Source organism: Chenopodium quinoa, unplaced genomic scaffold (genome assembly GCF_001683475.1).
Source record: "Chenopodium quinoa cultivar QQ74 unplaced genomic scaffold, ASM168347v1, whole genome shotgun sequence".
Taxonomy (NCBI): Eukaryota; Viridiplantae; Streptophyta; class Magnoliopsida; order Caryophyllales; family Amaranthaceae; genus Chenopodium; species Chenopodium quinoa.
Genome location: NW_018744616.1, coordinates 3,201,399 through 3,224,443, shown reverse-complemented (window position 1 = coordinate 3,224,443; position 23,045 = coordinate 3,201,399). Strand labels below are relative to the sequence as shown.

General features: G+C 34.2%; 1 protein-coding gene across 2 annotated transcripts in view; it reads left to right on the top strand.

Annotated features, from left to right (window-relative positions):
* The first annotated feature begins 472 nt into the window (after positions 1-472).
* The window catches only part of LOC110700055 (histone-lysine N-methyltransferase ATX1-like), a 34,222-nt gene continuing 11,649 nt past the window's right edge, over positions 473-23,045 (top strand). The window contains exons 1-22 of one of the 2 annotated variants that reach the window (XM_021877556.1): positions 688-1,430; positions 1,545-1,596; positions 1,691-1,765; positions 1,864-2,080; positions 2,433-2,556; positions 2,748-2,852; positions 4,567-4,666; positions 5,024-5,167; positions 5,257-5,304; positions 7,001-7,115; positions 7,195-7,260; positions 7,339-7,400; positions 7,494-7,550; positions 12,200-12,268; positions 12,419-12,617; positions 13,935-14,210; positions 16,425-16,486; positions 16,572-16,649; positions 16,955-17,050; positions 17,721-17,824; positions 17,903-18,049; positions 21,132-21,375. In XM_021877556.1, coding sequence (XP_021733248.1) covers positions 688-1,430; positions 1,545-1,596; positions 1,691-1,765; positions 1,864-2,080; positions 2,433-2,556; positions 2,748-2,852; positions 4,567-4,666; positions 5,024-5,167; positions 5,257-5,304; positions 7,001-7,115; positions 7,195-7,260; positions 7,339-7,400; positions 7,494-7,550; positions 12,200-12,268; positions 12,419-12,617; positions 13,935-14,210; positions 16,425-16,486; positions 16,572-16,649; positions 16,955-17,050; positions 17,721-17,824; positions 17,903-18,044 — 2,934 coding nt within the window. In that variant the 3' untranslated portion in view covers positions 18,045-18,049; positions 21,132-21,375. Of the gene's footprint in view, positions 1,431-1,544; positions 1,597-1,690; positions 1,766-1,863; positions 2,081-2,432; positions 2,557-2,747; positions 2,853-4,566; positions 4,667-5,023; positions 5,168-5,256; positions 5,305-7,000; positions 7,116-7,194; positions 7,261-7,338; positions 7,401-7,493; positions 7,551-12,199; positions 12,269-12,418; positions 12,618-13,934; positions 14,211-16,424; positions 16,487-16,571; positions 16,650-16,954; positions 17,051-17,720; positions 17,825-17,902; positions 18,050-21,131; positions 21,376-23,045 lie in introns of those variants that run through there. The other variant, XM_021877555.1, reaches the window with a different exon arrangement.

The window sequence follows — 23,045 nt, the reverse complement described above, 5'->3', positions numbered from 1 at the left end:
ATAACATTCATCAATAATCGGTTACTTCTATTCTATTTTCTTTAATTTGTTTAATTAATTATACTATTACATGTAAATAATTTTCTCAATAATATAGATTAACCAGTAGCTTAATGAAAGCATAACTTCATCCAATTCCACACACACATAGCTAATTTAATTGGACAAAAATTAAAATCAAACAGAAAGTTACATTCGGAATTTATTCAAGAAAAATAAAAAAGAAAAAACCTAACCTGTATTTATATCAAAAATTACGTGCTATTGATTTCTTTTGTTTGTTTGCATAGTCGGCTTGCTTAATTGACGAGATTTGGTGTTGATTACGTGTTATAAAATAAAGTGAAAATATTAGAGATAAAGAGAGAATTAATCTAGGTGTTCTACTTTATATATATATAATATTATTTTTTTAAAAAAAATTCCATAGCACACACATGTAACTCGGATGGGTATAAAATACGAAACCGCAAAATCTCCAACATCAAAACCCCCTCTTTTTCTCTCTCTCTACATCTTCACTCAGTCAGTGGCACGCTCTCCAAACGGCGGGAAAACGGAAGTTTTTAGGCCGAAATTCTCAAATCTTCATCCCTCCAAAACACCCCCAAATCCCCAATTTCAAACCCTAGATTAACATTGTCACTCACAATTTCATCCTCATTTTCTCTCTCCTCTTCTTCTTCAATGGCGTTTCCTGCGTCGCAAAATTCGATGCAGGAAAACTGCCATGAACAAACTCACGAACAACAGCAGCAGCAGCAGGAACATTTACCAGATTCGCAGAAATTGGGGTGTGCTGAAGATATCGATAATCATTACGCCGGAACTCCAATTAGGTTTCTTCCTCTTCGCCATGTTTACTCCGCTACTTCTCCTTGTGTTAGTGCTAGTGGTTCTTCCAATGTCGTTTCCAAGAAAGTTCGAGCTCGAAAGCTAACCCTAATTGACGACTGCTTGGGCGATCATATTTGTCATCAGTTAGAGGAAGGGGAGGAGAAGGAGGGGATGAAGGAAGGGGTTAGTAAGGAAATTAAGGGTGAACCCTTATCGGATTCGTCGCAGGTGATCCGGGTTTATTCTCGCCGGGGAAAGAAGAATTCGTCGTTGCAGCGTTGTGATTCCAAGGTGGAGAAATTGGACGGTGAGGGGGAGGGAATTGTGGTGAAAGAGGAGCCGGTTGAGGAGGAGGGTTTTGTTGGGGATGTGTTTGTGGGGTTCCCGAATAAGAAAAGGCGACTCGGGAATTCGGAGCTTGTGAAATTAGGGGTGGATTCGAGTGTTTTGTGTAGGTTGAATGGCCCCAGATTGAGGGAATCGCGGTTTCAATACAATGTAAATACTAATAAATCTGCTGTAAAGAAAGGGAAGCAAAATTCTTCGGCTAATCAAAAGAATAACAATGATTCTCGGGCAAAAAAATGGTTTCTGTATGTTGTTTGTTTTCTAATTTGAGGCTTTTGAGATCATAATATATTTATGTGTTTATTTATGTTTTATGAGGATTTTTACATTAGTTTGATTTGAACTGTATTATGCACCAGGTTAACTTTTGATGGTGTTGATCCTATGGTATTTGATGGCTTGAAATGCGAGGCAAGTTGATTATTTTATTCCTTTTGTGATTTGATGAATTAGTAGGGTTGAATGAAAATGGGAAAAAAATATCTTGATTTTGTGCTTAATGTAGGTTTATTGGCCATTGGATGATGTTTGGTATAAAGGGTCTGTATCTGGCTATGATGCGGTATCGAAAAAGCACAATGTATGTTCTTTTCACTATTATTTGTTTGCTTTTTGGTCGGAGTGTTTTTCATATTGGTTGGAGCTTTCTGTAATGCATGTATACAAATTTAATTGCAGATTAAGTATGAGGATGGTGAAGAAGAAGAGCTGATTTTATCACAAGAACAGATAAAATTTTATATGTCAAGAGAGGAAATGCAGAACAAAAATCTTAAAGGGAAAGAATATACGGCTGACGATGATCCTGATTACAGTCAGTTGATGGGTCTGGCTGCTAGTGTAGATGAAAGTCGAGACCTTGAGCCTGGGGATATAATTTGGGCAAAACTTACAGGTGAGTAAGCTACTAAGATATATATGAAACAGTATGAGCAAACTGGAAAGTAAGGAGCTGTATTGACTTATGTTATGTCCTTCTGGACTTCATATCTTTGATGGATCTATTTTGAACGACTAAAAGGTAGTACCTTGTGTTGAAGTGAAGAGAAGAAGCTTGCATTTAAATTTCACTGTCACCATTTTGTATTATGTTGTTGTAGATCATCTCGTGTATACAGTTTTATGCTTACAGTATTATAAAAAACACAAGTTTGCACAGCGTTACGTGAAATAGTAAACAGCTGCTGCTGACCCTTCATGTGCAAACATGCATTCTTGTTATTTTGTGTTAATTTATCTTCTTTCAGGTCATGCAATGTGGCCGGCTGTCATTAGTGATGAATCACTCGTTCGTGACCGCAAAGGATTGAACAACAGCTCTGGAAAAAGATCAATTCCTGTGCAATTCTTTGGAACTCATGATTTTGCAAGGTTGGCTTTTGCTCTTTTTCTAATGATTACTTCCTCCGTTTCTAAAAAATTCTAACACTTTGACTAATTATGTGATCTTTTTGGGCAAGGTGTTGCAATTTTTTTACACGGAGGAAGTAGAATGTAGTTTGCAGGAAATTTTTGTTGTTACTGAGTTAATATGTTCCTAAGAATTTCTTGTTGACAATCAGAATACAGGTGAAACAGATAGTATCCTTTGTAAAAGGACTGCTTTCTTGTTTTCATTTGAAGTGCAAGTCCACACGCTTTCTTCGAAGCTTGAAAGAAGCAAAATCGTAAGTTTTTGCTAGTTCTCTCTCTCTCTCTCTTATTTCAAGGGTAGTTATTAAAATCCCTTCTTCTCTCTATCTGCTTCTGTACCTTTAGGGCCACAAAATTTTTTCTTACCAACATAGTTCATCCTTATTAACTGACTATGTCTTGCTAACATGGCCTGTTTTTTTTTTTTTTTGATACAAATGTATTAGGTTGTTGCATAATTTATGTACGACTACGTTATGCCTATCTGTATTGTACCTTGATTACTTGGTGTATTAATGGTAAATCCTGGAATTCAGAAACAATTGATTTTAAAATAAATACATGACGAGATAAATTTGTCTAAAAAAAAACATTATGTGGCAAGATAAATTGGTCCAAAGAAAAAGAGAGTTGGTTTTAAAATAAATTTCTTACCAACGTCTACGGTGTTGGATGCACCAAAATCAATTGGTAACCGTTGACTTATATAGAGAAAATACCTGTATTTTAGGGGTACAGTGGTCTTTTTGATCTGGTTAGCAAGGCTAGTGGAGTAAATTCACTATCAAGAACAGTACTACCTCAATAGATACTAAATTGCATCGTCAGCATATATCTGTTTTCTCCCAAGTAGTTTTGTAGAATGTTTAATTGTGCTTTGTGATCTGATTAGGTGGCTTTATTTTTGGAAGTTCTAATTCCACATATAATTAGCTAATTCCACATATAATGAGCTAAGTTCTAAGTTGTATGATATCCATTTGTAGGACTACTAATTACTGTAGAAGAAAACTAGTCCTGTGTTTTGACAATGAGAGTTGAGAAATGCATATCCATGCAATCCTCTTTTGATTTTGTTAAGATAGGCTTATCTGGAGCATCTTTTGACTCTATTGCCTTTTCTGTTCAATTGGAAACCTTTATTGAGTTTGGAAGCATTTTAAAAGTTCTAGTGTAGAAGGAAGACATTTGCATCATTGCTTACTATCTCCTGCAGGGAGTGGATGTATTCCTTAAGAAGTTAAGAGTATTGCAATATCATTACCTTGCTGCTGCCTATTCTTCATGCCAAATTCCAATGGTCTAATATTTGACCTTTTGTTGTGCTGCATCTGAATCATATGGAAAACCTTCAATGTAATTTTTCTCTTAAAAAAAGTACATGATCGCATTATTGTTTCTTGCATCATTATGTGGAAGCCTTATTGGGCTGTATAATGTTGCAGTTCTATCTGTATTCTGCATCTTTATCTAGCTTACTCATTAATTTTCTTGATCCTATTAGGGGTTATACTTGTGTTTTTACTGCATTTTAGATGGTATGAAGTGGGAATCCTGTTTGGTACTATGTGTTACGTTTCAAATTCTGTAAATTATATCTTTTCGAATACAGCCTGATTATACAGAGTAACTCTGGTTGTGTATGTTAATGTTGTTCACTTTTATTTTATTGTTTTTTTTTTCTTTGAATTTCCTCTTTTAAGGTAGAGGTCAAGTATGATTTAGCTAAATAAATGTTTTTTCTTAGATTAAATCTAAATTTTAGGCTGAAAATACTGGCTTGTGATTGTTCCCTCTGTCTTGTTTAGATCTTCTCATAGCACCAAAGTACTGATACTTAAGATCTCCTTGTCTACTGATGATCCTCTTGCTTCTTATCATTAGTTAGTTTCCTTATGTAGGCTTTTGGTCCTACTTAATGAGACATTTAGTAATCATACTAAGCTTGCAGACATACTGTTCTATCAGGTACTTGACGGTGCAGAAACTTCCTAAAAGCATGTTGAACATGCGTGTATCCATGGATGTTCAAACTGTTGATTCAGATGAAGCTTCAATGAAGGATGAGGTAACTACTGATCCGTATAAATTAATTCTGTCGGTTTACTTAGCATCATGTCAGTTGGTTTATTTCTTATTCAAAGCTTTTGAAATGTGGCATGTTAATCTTAACATTTTTGATGATGAACAGGATCGTATAGTATAGGTGATGTAGTATTAAAATTACACTCTGCAGAAGTTGTACACAGCAAAACAATGTGTGAATATCTTGCATCACACTAATCTTTTATGGTTTTTGTCAAAAGTTTTTTTTTTTTTTTTTGAAGAAATTAGTTGTATTTAAAATTTTTTATTTTGGTTATGTCTTCTTTAATATTTGAATGCAACATTTGAATGAATTATGATTAATGTATGGTATTGGCAGGTTTTTTCATTTTCAAAAGGGCCAATTAAACTCCCTTCACGTAAATCATTGCCTGAAAGGTTCCAGAACATGCCCAATGGTTATTGGCCTATTCGTATTAATTGGAAAGATCTTGATAGATGCAATGTGTGCCACATGGATGAGGTGAGGAATTAAATCATTAAATTCTTAATCTATCCACCCTCTTTTATTATCTGTCTCAATGTGGTAATATGCTGTTGTTTTTTATATAGGAGTACGAGAACAACTTGTTCCTGCAGTGTGATAAATGCAGAATGATGGTGAGCATCCATTAGATTATCGCTTTTCCCTTTGACCATCTTTATTTCTGGCCTGATACTCCTAATATGCATGTATTTTGCACATAGTCATTGGCATATGTCCATGTGCTTGTTCCGTTAGAGGGTATGCCTGAAATTTTTAGTAAGATTAGAAGGTTGTTTGACTCATGGGGATCATTGAAGCCAGTGGCGGATCCTGGATTTAAGGAATAGTGTGTCACCAATGTTCACCGACCACATAACAATGAATAACAAAGGCATGGATAAAATATACGAATTATAAATTGAGACTTATATATAGCTCACAACATTTCATATTTTGATATCTATCGTATATACTAATTCCTACTAATTTTTTTTTTCCGGCAAATATCAATTGACAAACAATTTCAGTGCCAATCAATTTTTTCCGTATCAGTTGTAAATTAATATTTGAGAAATTTATAATTTATAATTTTACTGTAAGGCTGCTGCTTTTAATCCTTTTATTTTGCTTTCTATTTCGTTGTCTTTTAGTTTTGCTGCTTCTATTTACTAGTTTAACTTGTTTTGTTTTAGGGCCTAGCCCCTCTCCTTTACCTAAAAAAAAAAAAAAAATTTTTTTTTAAAAAATCATCAACTTAAAACAATATCTTTAATTCTCTGAATGAAAAGCACAGTAAACAGCAAATAATAATTCAACAACAATGAGCAATTAGATTGACTATTTAATTTGAAAGGAGAGGAAAGAAGGAATACCCTCTTAGCCTGTTCTCCCAATCTGCACCACCATGACCCCCATCCCCTCGTTCATGGCACCACCGCTGCAACCACCACACATCCACCGCAAACTTCTGTAAAAGCTACGGCTTTTGTGGTAGGGTTCTTTCTCCATTATTTCACTTATAAACTAGTGTTCTTTCTCTTCTTTATATTTAACTTAATCTGCAATTTCATCAATTTGTTAATTGTCATACCTGAATTTTACTCTTCGTTTTACAAAATACTTCGTACTATTTATTCACATCTTCTCCTTTTTTTTTTTTTTTTCCTTTTAGGGACTTCAATTCTTCAAATGAATTTTCATCTTATATGAAATATGAATTGGTGGTTTTATTTATTTCTTTATGAATCAGTAAGAGTGGGTTTTACTGACTTGGTGAATTGGCATGGTGAAAGGAGAGAGGGCGTAGAAGAGGGCCAGAGGGGTATTGTTAAAGTAAGAAAGAGAGTTTGGGGAATTGAAAATGTTTTTGGTTGTGAGTGTGGTGGGGACCAAGACAGAAAGATGAAAATTTAATTTACTAGAGGTGATTATTACTTACCGAGGTAGTAATTTTTTTCCAAAAAAAGTGTCACTTGACACACTATGACCATAAGTGGGTTCACCCTTGGTTGAAGGTGGTGTTGATATTGCATAGTGGAGATGATTGAGATGGGATAGGGGAGGTAGAAATTTTTATGTTTGAGAGGGGGGGGGGGTGGGTGGGTTTGGGGTATAGGTTCGGGGTATAGGTTCCCTGTTACAGGGGTATGTATTAACCCTTACTGAATTTTTATATTAATTCCAATCCCAAAAATCTGCATGATATACCCCCAAAATTGTTGTATCAATTATTCCTCATTCCAAGCATACCTTGAGGCCTGAACGTCTCTAGTACTCATGGAAACTATTTTGAATTGAAAAAAATTTTGTGATAGCATGCTTCTTTCTCAGGTTCATGCCAGGTGCTACGGGGAGGAGTCTGTTGATGGTAGACTTTGGTTGTGTAATCTGTGTCGAGTTGGTGCACCTGAATCTACTCCACCTTGTCGTCTCTGCCCTGTTGTAGGTACATATAGCTGCATTGAAGATGGTTAAATAAACACATGACTGTCACATATTAATTTTGTAATTGATGCCTTATACAGGTGGAGCTATGAAGCCCACAACTGATGGTCATTGGGCTCATCTAGCTTGTGCTATCTGGATTCCTGGTTCGTTTGTGCACTATGTGGTCTTGCTCTTTCAGCATTTTTTTTCTTCCTATTTGACCATATTATAACCCCTTACAGAAACGTGCTTATCTGATATCAAGAAGATGGAGCCCATCGATGGCGTTAGCAGGATTAATAAGGTAGTTAGTGTTTGTATGTATTTGCTTGCTTTGTAGTATGGATGCCGTAATGCTTTTCTACTGCTAACTTTCTCTGAGGCCTTTTCCTTTTAGGACCGCTGGAAGCTCATTTGTAGTATTTGTCATATCCCTTATGGAGCTTGCATCCAGGTAAAAGCGGTTTATGCTGTATATTTCAATTATTATTAATCATATATGTTTGTCTTCAAATTTTCTAACATTTCTAAGTACTGAGTAAAATATTTTATTTTGTTGAAAATGAGTTGGGATTACTTGCTTCATTTTCCATTTTGGGCTGTCCCAATTTGCTTGCCCTGTTTCCTCTTTAGAATTTTTTTCCTCTACTTTTTCTCTTGGGTTGGGTTCCATGCTTAAGCTATTTGTTTTCCTCTCTTTTTCTCACCTGAATGAATTCCTCTGCAAATGGCTTTAGGCAACTGAATTGAGATGGAAGGAGTATTCCTTTTCTTTCTTTTCTTTTCTTTTTCTTTTTTTTTTTTTTTTCTGGTAATTTTTAAAAAATACACTACTTGAGATTGTGGGAATTGAGGCAGCTTCAAGACAGCAGGCTTAAGTGTTAAGTTGTTATGCGTCTCTAAGGAATGAATGGGTTTTTTTTTTTTTTTTTTTTTTTTTTGTTTTTTTATTCTTTCTGATTTTGACCTCGGAAACTTACATTTTTTGTGCAACGCTCAAAACAAGTACGGGAAATATACTGGTAAAGTATCAGCTATAGCTATAATCTAGTGTGGATCCTGCATTAATTGGATCTGTGGAGTGCCGACTGACTTCCCTTAGGAAGCCATTATGCTAACAGGGTAGTTGATCACTTATCTTTCATTTGATTTCTTATGGATTGGTGAAAACTACTAATTAGTAGTAGAAGAACGAGTGGGAGAGATAGGAAAAATGGCTCAGTTAGGTGCTATGTTACACGAACATGGGTATGGGTGTTAGGACAAGAGTATATATTCTAGTGTCGGACCCAACAAAGCTAGAATTTTACTTCATGGAGACCTTGTCGGCTTTCCCTAATCTAAGACACAGGCACGGAGATATGATGATTGTTTTAATAATAAAAAAACAAACTGCTGTTGAACTGTAAGAGAAATAGGTGGATGATTCAGGAAATTTGCAACAGAAGACAGCTTTTTGACTGTTGTACTATTCACAAGGTTGATAGGGAATTGGTGGTAGATGCTCATAACCGGGCTCAGCTAGCAATCCGTCTTGCGATTACTTTTGAGGATGATTTGTAATCCCTCCGTTTTTTTAAAGTGCCCCATTGGAGTTTTGGCACTATTTATTAGGCCTACTTTGACCAATGTTTGTGAATTATAAGAAAAAAATACTCTTGTGGGGTACTTGTTGGAATTGTCTGAACGAGTAGATTATTAATATTGAATTGTTGTTTTTTTTGAAGAAAAAAACATTGGAAAATGCTATACATAGCTCTTAGGGCTACATATAAGCATTAAATTTACCCTTGAAAATCGTAAAAAGTTAAGAAATCATGAAAATATAAACACTGATTTACGCGTGTTTTTTTCATGAATTCCTAATTTTATACAATTTCCAAGAGTATATTTAATGCTTATATATAGCCCTTAAGGCTACATATAGCATTACCCAAAAACATTAATGATTACATTCTTAAAAAAATAAAAAATAAAAAAAATCAATTGTTATAATTTATAGTTATTGATAATTAAAGATATTATTGGTCAAATTATTGCATCGGCATGTATGTCATGTCACAATGAGGCACATATTAAGAAAACAGAGGGAGTATTTAGTTTATTTTGTTTGTTTTCCAGACGTCTAAATAAAAAAGTATTAGAAATTTAATAACAACTTTCATGACTACATGATACTTTTTCTCTTGGAAAAGGTTACCAATGACTTGGATAGTTTATTTAAATGAGAAAAGAAAGGGAAAGTGCAGGTGTAAATACTAAATAGTATGAAAACAGAAGAAAAAAGTATAATAGTAAAAGTTACATTTGGGTTTCTAGTCTTTCCACTTTCTCAGGCTTTATCTCTATTCTACTAGAAAGAGAAAGTTGAACAGACTTATTGTGGAGTTTGCAAACAGCATGTCAGTTCCTACGGGTTCACCAAGCCTCATGACTCTAGGAAGACCATTGGTGTAATTTATCCCTACTTCCCTACTTTATAAAAATTATTACTATACTCTTATGAATAGTGTGTCTCCAATTATGCCCGTAAATATGTTATTTTACATATTTGCCCCCATTAAAATTTTGAAACCTTTCTTCTCTCTCTTCTGTGGAGCTCGGTCTGGTTCATCTTGTCTCATGTCTCAATCACGTTTCTTTTATTCGTTTTCTCTTCCTCCAACTCCTCCATGGCAGACCCTCTCATCTTTCATCATCTAATTCATTTTCTCTTTTTATTTTATTTTCACTTTCTAGCCAAGTTTTTTTATTTTTTATTTATTTTTTATTTTTTTATTTTTAAAAGTAAATCTACAATTAAGTTGGGGTAAATTATGGGGTTTTTTTAATGAGTCGGAGGTAAAAATTATGGCTATGGCCTTGCTTGACAATTGGCGTTCGCTGTCGACTGGTTTGATTGGCTGGCTGTTTGTATTGGTTTTTTTTGTTGGCTGTTTGACTTTTTATTAGTCTAAAAACATGTTTGGTAAAATTGGCTGTTTGATGTTATTAGTAACTTAGGTAGCCAAAAGCCAAAAGCTACTCTTCTCCAAGTAACTTTTTCATTTTGGCTTAAAAGCGAGGCTGAAAAAGCCATTTACCAAACACAAATTTTGGATGTTTGGCCAAATGAAAAAGCCAAAAAGCCAATGAAAAGCCATGTACCAAACAAGCCCTTTAATAGCCTGCAGCCAACCGATGTAGCTTTTCTCCCTCTTACTGTTTCAATTCTTCCTGATTCATACAGATTTGTTAATTTTGAATGGAGAAGTGTCATTGTTGTTCGTTGTTGAAATTAATTGAGATTTCATTTTTAGGCTTTGGGTGAGGGGGTTGTGAAGGTGAGTAGTGGGGCTGGGGTGTTGTCAACAATCCCTAACAACATGAAAAAGACTATTACTGGAAATTAGTGTGATGATGAGATTTATGCAATGCGTGAGGAATGTTCTATAGATCCTAACCACTCAAACACCCTATTTTACCTATTGTCTATCTCCTTTAGTCCTGTAAATCAGTGTGATGAAGAGATTTATGCAATGCGTCATCACTACCTCTTTATATTTCTCTAAGTTCCCATTTTCCCCCTTTACACCGATTCATCTCCCTTATACCCTCTAATTCTTCCATATCATTAATATGATGACCAAGAATCACACTCGATATGATATTACTGACCAAATTCTTAAGGTGTGTTTTGAGTGCCTATTTAAACTCTCCACCAAGATTAATTTAAATTTAAGGGAGAGAGACGGGCTGATATCAAAACAATAGATTGTTAGCAAAGTTAAGGAAACTATATCCTAATGTTGGCTTACTGAAAGATAAGTAGCCACCAATGTTGCATGAAATGATTAGTATCCCATCACAATGAAAGTGAGATTTAAAGTGAGATATCAGGTAAAGTTGAGCACAATTTTCTTATATTCTAATATATATTTTGTTAATGTGTTAATTTCTTTTCTAGCTTTGTTCAATGTATCCCATCTGCTAGGACATAGCAAAAAGGTTGGACTACAATACAAATTATGAGGGATTGACAATTGTTTGGCTTGAGTTTGCCTTAGACATCATTTGGTGATTGGAAGAATAGTTGTATATTGTGTACAATGAGCATTGCATAGCAAACAAGAATACACATTACATTCTAGCTATATATATAGTTACAACAAAATACCATGCAAAGGGCCATAAAAAATAACACCAACTACGAAAACTCTTCTAAAAGATCTAGCTGTATTGCGCGGTTTGAACCCTTAGTATTGTAAAAACACATTGGTCTGTTTGGATTTTACCCCCAAAATATACAGACCTAGGGCTAATAAACTAAACAATATACTTGAATTGAGTCCTTCCTCTTGCAATCTCTCTTTCTTTTGTCATACCATGTCTGACTGATCTTTGGATCTGGTATGGACTATGGATTCCATACTTGGATAGGTGTTGGGTCATGCCAACCTGGGTATGAATCTTAACTTGTTTCAAAGCAAGATAACATAGGTCAGGAATGGTGAAATATAGTGTAAGGAATGGTGAAATACCCAATTTATTGTATGACTGGTCCAAAGCGTCCACCTACTAGGGTTTAACCTGGATGAGACACTAGGGTTTAACTGGGATGAGACAATTTTGCTTCTGATTTTTTCTGAATAACTTTGATTGAGCTATTTGAATGAGGTGAATGTTGGGAATCATGGGATTGCTTAATTATGGTATGACAGTAACATTCACAGGCAATTTCTGCTCTACATGTTTCTGATGTCTCACCTGTCTTCTATGAGTGTCAAAGTATTACAATCTAGCGTAAGGAGAAACTTTGTGACTGTTTGATTGCTTTAGAGGCCATCTTGTTCTCTGTTTTTGTAGTTGGACTTCAATGGGTATCCTTATTTCCTTTTTTAAAGCACGGGCAAGAAAGACAAGCTATGGGCTACCGTTTTTGTTGTTCTTGTTGTTTTTCTTCCCTTGTGTCCCAATTCTTGTCTCTGCCAATTGACTTAATATTGCATTTTTCTTATAGACCTAATATTGACTCTTATTTGGAGGACATGTGTCATTTTTTTGGCGTTTATTATTCTGTTTTCTTACTATGAAATTTACAAAATTTTGGCCATTTGATTTCAGTGCTCTAACAACACCTGCCGTGTTGCATATCATCCACTCTGTGCACGTGTTTCTGGCTATTGTGCTGAGGTATATCTTACTTTGTTAGTTTTAGTGGTTGCTTTGTGAGGATGCTATTAGAAGCCTCTTCTGGAATGCTATCTAATTTTTTTCAACATCAGAAATAATATCTCATGTAATTTTACTTTTGCAACCTCTGTTGGGTATCATTTTGCTTAGCTTGAAGATGAAGACAAACTTCATCTCATTTCTGTAGATGAAGATGAGGAGGAACAGTGTATTCGCCTACTTTCTTTCTGCAAAAGACATAAGCAGCCATCTAATGACCGTCCAATCACGGATGAGGCAAATGGGAAAAAGTCTTGTCAGCAATTGAGCTACATCCCCCCATCCAATGAATCTGGCTGTGCACGCTGTGGTAGGTTACTGCATATCTGGTATCTGGAAATTATGTTTTTTTTTTGACAGTGAGTATTTGGAATTATTAAGTCAACTTTTTTTCTTTTTACGCCGTGCTTAAGTTTTGGATAAATGGGAATACAATAGTATCAAATATTAATGGCATGTATGCTCTCTGTCGCATTATGATGCAATTCCAAGGTATCAATATTATCATTATATTATATTTATTTATTTATGTCGAGTCTTATATTAATCCTGAGGTTTAGTGGCGTCAATCCAAGAGTTACGCATGATTAATCGAATTAGGGTTGTAGTAGAATTAGTAAGATTGATAAGATATTATTTTCTAATATTATTCGAAGATATATATTTTGTTATTGGGACTATTTATATCTTATATTATTTAATTTATCTTTTGGTTATCCTAATGGCATAGGATGTTTGCTTATAAATAGTAATTCATTTTCATTGATGATGTTAGAGAAGTTTTGAGTTATATCTGATCAATACGTATGGATTGTTTTAGCAAGAGAATACGTAGTATGATATATGTTGAGAAGGCTACAAATTTAGTCTTGGTTAGATTAAATAGCTTTATATCCCCGAATTTCTTGAAGTTTTCAAAAGAGCCCACTAAATTACTCATCTTATTACCTTAGAGAGTTGGAGTTTAAACCTTAGTTTTAAAAAGTGCGCCTAGGCGCAAGGCACAGTGAGGCTCAAGAGTTGGCGCCTTAGCTTTGTGAGGCTCAAAGACCTTTAAAAGGCGCGTGCCTTTGCATCTTTTTTCTAGGTTGCTTCTTGCGCCTTTGCGCCTTATGTTGTTAAGCATCAATAGCTATTTTGTAAGTTTTTCTTTTCTATAAAACGCTATGGGACTTTGTGATAGGCAGGTTAATTAATTTCTAAAAGGAAAGAAGAATCCATATCCCCCAATTCGATTTGAAGAACCCTAGCTATTGATCACATGGCCCTTTCACCTTATCACATAATTCCAATTTTACACTTATTTAATAGATATTATTTGTTTTCTATATGAATAAAGTGCACCTCACCTACAAAAGGCGCGTGCTTGCGCCTTGTGCCTAGGCTCCAAGGACTTTTGCGCCTTGGTGCGCCTTGCGCCCTTTAAAACTAGGTTTAGTCAAATGTGTAAGTCAAATTTGCTGTAAATTTTTTTACCTTTCTGTTATGTTTTAATGTGTTGGCGTGTTGCTTAACATCATATCTTTTTGTGGTGCTCATGTATTGGGTTATTTAAGTTTTTTTTTTTTTCTATGGTAAGGTTGTTTTCATCAATTGCTCTTTGATTTTCTTTTGCAATCATGAACAGAGCCTTATGATTATTCTGCCCGAAGAGGACGTAAAGAACCAGAAATCCTTGCTGCAAAACGTTCATTTTTGCTTAATATGCCGCACCTGGTTGGTTGTTACTACGTGCATGAGATTTTGGCTCGCATGGCAGTGGAGGACAATATGGATAATGGCTCCAAGTCAACTCCAGTGATTCAAAATGTATCTTCAAATCAGGAAGCTCTGCCTAGCATACTTTCGATGGCTGATAAATATAGATACATGAGGGAGACTTCTAGGAAACGATTATCATTTGGTAAGTTTAAATGTTCATGAGTTACATAGTTAACTTCATCAATGTGTTGATACCATGCTCAATCCCTGTGAAATATCTGCATTACTTATAATTTTGTATTCTGAAAAGTTCTAGGTATCTCATTCTCAATGATTTCTGGCAAGGAAAATTTATGTAGCCAATGGTAGAACTTGGATTTTAATCTTAGAGGAGGTGGTATAAGTTTTCCAGTCCAAATATCCAAGGGTTTGAAAGATAAAAAGAAAGGGCATCAAAGAAGCTTGCCACAAGTTTCAAACCTAGGAATTGGATTAATCTGTAGTAGCTGCTTTTGCTTGTAGGTCAGCTTGTTCTACTTATTAGTGATACTCTTTTGGCAAATATAATACTACCTCCGTTTTTATTTATTTTATTTTTTATATACTTGCAAAACTTTGACTTTTACACTATTTACTTGCTTCACTTTGTCTAGCTTTGATGATTTATATTTAAGTAAAAATATAGTCATGTGGGATCTTGTTAGATTCGTTTCAATTTATACTATATTAATTTCCAATGTTTATAATTTTTACATATTGGTAATTAAAGATATTAACAATTGAAATAATGCATTGGCAAGCGTGAAAATTGAAGTTTTGCAAGTAAAAAAAACGGAGGAGGTAAAAAGCAAGCGTTTCAAATATTAAGAAAGTTAAGCGGAAAAAAGGAGATAGGAAGACATAGTTTTTTAGCAAATCCCAGGCCATTTATCCTTTTTTACAGTTAGTACATGTCATTAATAATGTTAGTACAAATACATGTCATTCAATACCTAATTAAAGCTTTTTAATTTTGAAAATAAGATTAAAGTGTTTAGAAATAAGGCATGCATAAAAAGACTGTAGCCTTTTTTTCCTATCTCTCACCTCTAAAAATAGATCATGGCATCATTCTAACAATTCAACCTTCGATGAAAGTTAGTCTGCATAATTATACGTAAATTGAGGAGAGAGACATAGAGAGAAGCAATTCAAAGATTGCTGGATCGAAAGTTGCAAGTTCTCTTCCAACAGGAGAGCTTTAGTTCGTGGAACTCTTTTTTTTTTTTTGGCAATTGAAGCATCTCACTTTAAATGGTTTATATAGGCAACTTTGGCGAAGATAATCTTAAGAATTTTAATTTTTTACTACCTAAAAGTCAATTTTTTTTTAACATGTGATACTTTTGGCATTGATTCGGTAGTTGATTATTATAAATTACAATTTTTTTGCCTTTGTGGTTTTCTAACATGTTCTCTCATTGACATGATTATATCAAGATCACTATTACTATAGCCACATATTTTTGTCTTGTCATTTGGTTTATCTCAAAAAATTAATTAATATGATTTTTGGTTTGGGTCTGTTTGGTTCAGGCCAAGTAGAAGTAGGGTAATCTAGTTTTGGGTATAATTTGATTTGGGTTAGGTTATCTTAGGCTGGGTTACTTCGGCGACGTTGGACTTTTGGCCTACCTTTAGTTAATGTGTAAATTGTACTGTCAATAGTTTCTATTTATCCATATTGATTTAATTCATTGTTCATATTCCCATTTTGACCATCTTTGATTATCATTAAGGAAAATGGATCTTTTTAGATTTTTCATAATATGAATTTTCAATCTACTAACTTAATATATCATCTATTTATTGATAGAAAATTAAAATTCGTAATGGTCAAAGTTGTGGCATAGACAAATTTGCCAAATCAATGAGGACAACCAGGAAAATGGAGAAATAATTCATATAATCATGTGTGTAGTTATTTTATGTACTAGAGTAGCTCTTGCTATTTGGTATTGCTTATGATTGATAATTTGTGAAGGTCTCTGATGCCTTATGGATATTCAGCGCTAAGCATGTATATGATGTTAAAATACTTAAGTGCGTGAGCTTACTATTTCCAATTACAATTTGTATGTTTATCTGTTTGAATAAGCTTTTGGATGTTCCTTGACTTTTTACCTTGATTTATTTTTCTTTGTGATTTATATCAAGACTACCTGGTCATCGTGACATGAAATTCTTAAGGTATTAATTTGTGTGCTAGTTTATAAAGGTTGGATTTGTGTAGATTGTGTTAGGACACTGACAGTATTTTTTTTATTGAGAATATGTAGTGTTGAACTATATATGTTTTTTTTTTTTTTTTTATTTTTTTTTTATTGTTGTTGTTTTTGTTTTTGTATTTGTATTGATTGCTAGTATTTTTATGTAGGAAAATCTAGAATACATGGATTTGGGATCTTTGCGAAGCAGCCACATAAAGCTGGAGACATGGTAAATACACACCCATTTGTTGTAGCCTCTTCACTTATATAAAAGTATAGCTGGATAATTTAGTCACTTGTGTTGTTTGATTCAGGTGATCGAATATACCGGTGAACTTGTAAGGCCGCCAGTGGCTGATCGAAGAGAACACTTAATATATAATTCCTTAGTTGTAAGTCAAATTTAATCTTTTTACTTGTACACTTTGATTTAATTCAAGTTGGCAATTATTTGTTTGTATGATGTTGATCATCTTGGAAACAATATTGACGCTATCATGGCCACATGTTGCCATTTGTGTGGAATTAGCTATGATTCTGAGCTATCACTGATGTATTATTCTCTCTTCTGTTTTTGAGTTTCCATTGTCTTAATCTATTATTTGTTACTAGTTTTCTTGAGCTTTGCGCCTTTATAGCCATTTTCAATTGTTAATTACTGTGAGATTAGCGTCAGTTTGACTGATTTTCAATGCAGGGTGCTGGGACTTATATGTTCAGGATTGATGACGAGCGTGTCATTGATGCTACACGCGCTGGAAGTATTGCTCATTTAATAAACCATTCTTGTGAAGTAATTATTTTGTCCTTTCTTCTATGCAATGCCGTCCAGCTCATGGGAAATTTCTTATTTCTTCTTGGTGCTCTTTGCTTCTATCTTATAATTTTCAAAATTATCACATGAAACACCAATGGCAATAGACTGGAAGTGTTTTATAAGTCTAATTTGCAACATGTTCAATTGCTATTTGTGTTGCATCATTCATAAGTTTGATAAGATTTTATTCTCTATATTCATTTTATTTATTTTTTAAAATGTCACTAGTCTATCCTTTCTGTTTTTTGTGTTGCTTTTGTAAACATGTCAAGTTACCAAATGCCTAAGTAACAATTAATGTATTGAATACATTAATTGTTACTTTAAGCAAATCACCATTGAATGCCTAAAGTAACAATTATTGCGAATACATTAATGGTTTCTTTAGGCATTCAGTCACCTGGCATGTTTACAAAAGCTGGTTTAAGAAATATAATAAACGGGCCTTGGAAAAAAGGAGGCTTATTAAATTTTTTTTGATAAATATGTTTTGAGGTTTTGAACATTGGAAAGGGTTATGTGTTTGTTCTGTAAGCATGGTGATATTGTTTTTTTTTTTTTTTTTTTTTTTTTTTTTTTTTTTTTTTTTTGTTTAGATTCAGTAATGCCAAGAATGTTTTGTAATTTTGCTTTGTATTTTTTGCAGCCCAACTGTTACTCTAGAGTTATAACTGTTAGTGGTGACGAGCATATAATAATTTTTGCAAAAAGAGATATTGAACAATGGGAGGAACTGACTTATGACTACAGGTTTGACTTGTGAGCTCGTTTCTTTGCTATTCATCCTGTTTATTTGGCGGCCTGTAAGCTTGAGTTTTAATGATACAGGTTCTTTTCTATTGATGAGCAACTTAAATGTTATTGTGGCGCTGAAAGATGTCGAGGAGTAGTTAATGATATTGAAGCTGAGCAGCAGGCTGCTAAGCTATATGTTCCTCGCAGTGAGCTGATAGATTGGAAGGGAGAATAGGAGCTGTAAGTGAATGCACATACCAACTTTGTTTCTTCCCTTGTAACTTTTGCTCTTTGAGATGCTCTGGATGACGATTTTCACTTTTTAAACTGAAGATAAAATCTTTGAAGATGTTGTGACTTATCCTGCTTTCCATTTTTTTTTCTACTGTGTGGGTAGGGGAGTTGTGTAGTTGTGGAAGGGGAAAGAAGACACCTTGTGATTTTCTTGAGATGTCCCGTTCGATTATCCTCACTGTATTTTCCAGCTGCTAAATGTTTATATGTGTGCAAGTTTATATTTATTACCTTGAATAAGGCAAGTGCTGATACTAGTTTTTTTTTAGAAGCGGTGTAAAGGCATCTGTTACAATAATTCAAAAGTGTAGTTGAAGTTCAAAATAGAGATTTATGGTCAAATGAAGAAGTTCATCTGATATAGGTACAACATTGTGACTTTATGATTTGCAAAGAGACTCCATTAATATTACTTGGTGATGGAAGAGAATACATATCGTGAGTAATGGTTGTGACTTCTATTACTTTGAAGAATAATTAGTGTTTAGCTTATAGAAGTCTTTAAGTCTTGAGTAGCCTTTTCTTATGATTATGGGTATTGCTTGGTATATGTTTGGAAACTTCCAATGAATTTTTGAAGAGAAGTTGGACATGTTAGGGAGTAAAATAGTAGGATAGGAAGGAGACAATAAACAAAGATCAGAGATCTTTTGCAGTTTTGTTGGGTGATGTTGTTGCTGACTTGAGCCTATGGAGATGCCTGAAATGTTAAAATTTAAAAGACAACTGTATGTGGCTTGAGTATCTTTTTTTTTTATTAATTTTTTTACTATGTATATTTTAATGAGCTGTTGAACATTCCTTGTTCTGCATGTGGTGAGGCATCTTTAATTATCAGAAGAAGACAATCAATTAGCGAAGCAAAAAAATTGAAAAAGATTTAGAAGCTACCCTTATTTTTGCGGTTGTGTAATTATTGGCTTGCTGTGTTGTTAGGTATCTTGAATGAAAGCCTTCAGAATGGTTGAAAAATGTTATTTAGGATTGGGAATACTGAACATGCTTGAATGATTGTATCAAAGATCTATGTGGTTCAATATCTAAAGATGACAACAATCCTAGAATTTTTAGATAAAGAAGAACTTCATTGAGTGGAAACAAGGATTGTACTACTTATCAGACCAGTTTTACTTTATGTATTATCTATAGAGTTTGGCTGGTTGCTAATTAAGCTGTAGGATTTGGGGGCGAACAAGGATAGAAATGTTTTCCATCTACCATTGAGAAAATTCAAGACCTTAGTAGGTGGGGCCTGTACTGTACCGTGAAAGGCTGTTTAGGATTCTAAGATCTATTAAAATTAATGTGGAGACATGAGTTTTAATTTTATCTAGCTGGTGAGTTAATTGGTAATCTGTTGCATTTTTATTGAGTGAATTTGCTTCATTTGGCAGGGTTTATGTGTTAGTCAAATAAAACATACGAGTAACTTGATATGTATTTAGCACATTCTGCCCAAACAACACTGCTGTTGCCTAGAAATTATGCAGGAAGAGCAAGCGAAACAACTAGTGGATACGAAGTCTTGAAAATCTAATAAAATAGCAGGCCGTCTCATAGTGATAATATGCAGTTAGAATGGAACACAGGTGGTGGGTCCATTACTCCATTGCATTCTTTGTTGGCTCACCTACAAGAATGAACTGAGATTTGAGTGATATGTTTGACTTGTGATTTGACTTGTAAAGAAAAAGCTATAAAAACTTTAAATAAAGGGTACTTTGTTAATAGAGCTTATAGGCCATTGCCAATTTGCCATGGTAAAATTGTCGGTAATAACACTATCTTTGTCCGATCCTCTAAAAACAGACCTTTTGATTTTCCCAAAATAATACAACCTTTGATGGTTATCCTCTCTTAAAAGAATGTGACTTGATGGTAATCTGTTTAATAGGTTTATTTTGACACGTGCTGCATTGTGATTGGTAGAAATTTTAAAAAAAAATATTTACAAATTTTTATCTAATGAAATTTGATAAAGAAAAAAAAAAAAAAAAATCAAACACCCATCCTATCAAATACCTATATGTCACCGGCCCCCGCTTGCCCTGCCACCCAACCCCCCCCCCACCTGCCCGAAATCCTCGCCTAGCCTACCCTCCACTAGTCTAAAACCCCAACTCCCAACCCTCCACCAGACCCAACCGTCCTGCAACCCCGATACCCCACCAGACCGAAAACTCCACACTTACCCCTTCACGAGCCCAAAACCCTATGCCTCCACTAATTATGGCTTTTTTTTTGCTGTGGCAAGGTTAATACCTCTCTCCTCTTTCACTTCCCCGCCCCATGTTCTCTACCGCTGCCAAACAAAAATCTCACCCATTTTCTCTCTCCTCATTCAACCTTGCAAAGCAAATCTCTCTCCCCCTTGCAATTTCAGGCAACACCGCAACACCTCATTCATTTAATCACATTCGATGACTTCGTGGTGGTGGTAAGGATGGAGGAATGGAAGAAAATGGTGGTGGGGATGTGGTGATTAGATTGCGTGACTAAGGGGTTAGGGTCAGGTGGAGTTGGCTGTTAGGGGAAGCAGGTTTTTTAATTGTTTTTTTTTTAAATAAAAAATGTTTTTTAAAATAGAAAAATCAATTTATTAAAAGTGAAATAAAAATGTAAAATATAAATTCTTAACCAATCAAAATGCAATGCGTGTCCGGTTGAACCTATAAAACAGGTTTCTGGTTTTTAGTCTTTATTCAGATACCTCCAAAGGTCATATTATTATAGGATAATTAAAAGGTTGTTTTATATTTGTAAGACCGGCCAAAAGTCATATTATTCTTAAGACACTTTTTCCTTTGCGATGAAGGTTGTTGAAAATATGTGTTCTGCGTAAGGTTGGTGAGTATGTCACTCTAGTTTCATCTGCACCTGGATGGTTGCACAATTGCGCATCTTAACCATCTTCTTCTTTCTAAATTGACTCCTACTTTCATTTTTTTTCCTTCAGATTTTGTTGTTACAAACTTGTTCCCTTGTAAATGACATCGTAGCTGATACATCTTCTACTTCCCTTGTGCAGAAGATCTCTCCTGTCAATTGCAACCCCTCTGAGTGTCTTTCTGTTGGCGAGAGCATGTTTCTTTTCTACAATCTTCTCTGATCTGAGATTGCCTTGCCTTTTTTTTTGGCCAAGAAGAGCTATGGTTCTTTTTCAGTTTCTCACTGCTATACACAGATAGTGTTTCAGCTTCTCATGCTTTTCTCTATTTTCTTGCCCTCTCAGATTATGAAAATCAATGGAAGCCTTAAGTCCGTTCCTTTTATCTTTTAGTAATCACCTTTAGATCCATGACCGTGAGTGGCTTTGTATGTACATAGACCTTACATGTTTTTAATCTTTTAATCATGAGTACTAGTCTTATCATAGTTTGATGTGCTGCAACATCTTGAGTACTATCACTATTATGTGGCACATGCTCACCTATAATGTGGCTTATGCCATTTAGCTTCTCATTCAATCATGGTGGATTGATTTTCAGTTGCTTTGTGTTGGTAGCTACATGTGCTTCTAACTTATGTGCTGAATATTAAATTAAATTAAGCTGTATCTGAGTTTATGAATTGCAAATTTATTGAACTATGTTTCAAGGGTGATTTGTTCTAAGGGTGCCTCACACCACTATTGTCTATGTTTAGTCCCTATACCTTCTCTGCTGTATCACTTTAGTTACTAAGGGGCAACTATGTGCTTTTCATAGTTTAGCAGTAATGTCCCTGAGTTGGTTCAGGTGGCAAGCCATTTGATCATTGCATCAGTGGAATTGTTGTGTTTTGGTTTATGGTCCATCAATGGTAATGCAATTTAGAGGACCGAAGCTCTTTGTAAAGCATGTCTTTTTTGGCATGGCAAATTGACAACAATCAAAGAGATCTAATATGACTTAATGATATGTGGAGAATGAGTTCACTAACTTAGAGGACCAAAGCTCTTTGCAAAGCATGTCTTTTTTTTTTCCCCCTCTTGACTCTTGTCCTTGGCATTTGTATGGAATGTGTTGGGTGTGACCTCATTGTATCATATGTTTTTGTGACTTGGAAATTTTGGATGAACAAAGATTGAATCGTTGTAGTCTACATGATATCATCTAACAACTAGTGGCCTATGTTACTTGTACACGGAGGATTTTCGGATACAAAATTATTTTAAAAAAATTTGGCTTGACTTTTTGATTGGTTTGATGTGGTACTATGTTAAGAAAGAAAAAAGCGCAATGAAAATATTTTAGAAGTATAAATGATTACATTTATGGATACATTTATTTCAAAAGTTGTAAAACCTAATTTTTACTTATATTTCACAACGGATTGCTATTTCCTTGTTTCACGGTTGTTTGATTACCCATATTGCTTCGAACTTTTGACTTGTAACTTAAACCAAAACTTTTAAGTTTTAAGCATTTTACTCGTAAGTTAGTTTTAAAACTTTTAATTTTGATTTGGCTATCAAAATTTTTGATCTTATCGATACTAATATTGTAAAATAGGAAGTTGGAAGGACATTTTTCCTCTTCTAGTTTTATAAATTAATCTTTTTTTAATTTTTTTATTTGACCAAAATTCAATGAAACATTTTTATATCCCATGTATACTCTGAATTAATCATGCCTTTTCGAAGTATATTTCTTTTTCTTTTTTAATTTCAATCCCCTCTAACAAAAATAAACTAATATAAATTAATATAAATCTTCTTTTCTGTCTCAAATGCCTTAAAGTTCAATTCTAAAAAAAATCATAATAAACTAATGAAAATCACTTGTGTCTCTTGGTTCTTATAACTTTCAATATAAGAATTACATTGAAAATTAGTTTCTTTCACCTCGCCCTTTTCTTTGTTTCTTCCTTTTCTATATTGTTCCTCCTTTAACCCTCAATCTATAATTTTTATTGTAACTTTGTTTATGATTTATTTTAAGCTTAAGTTTATCAAATTTTT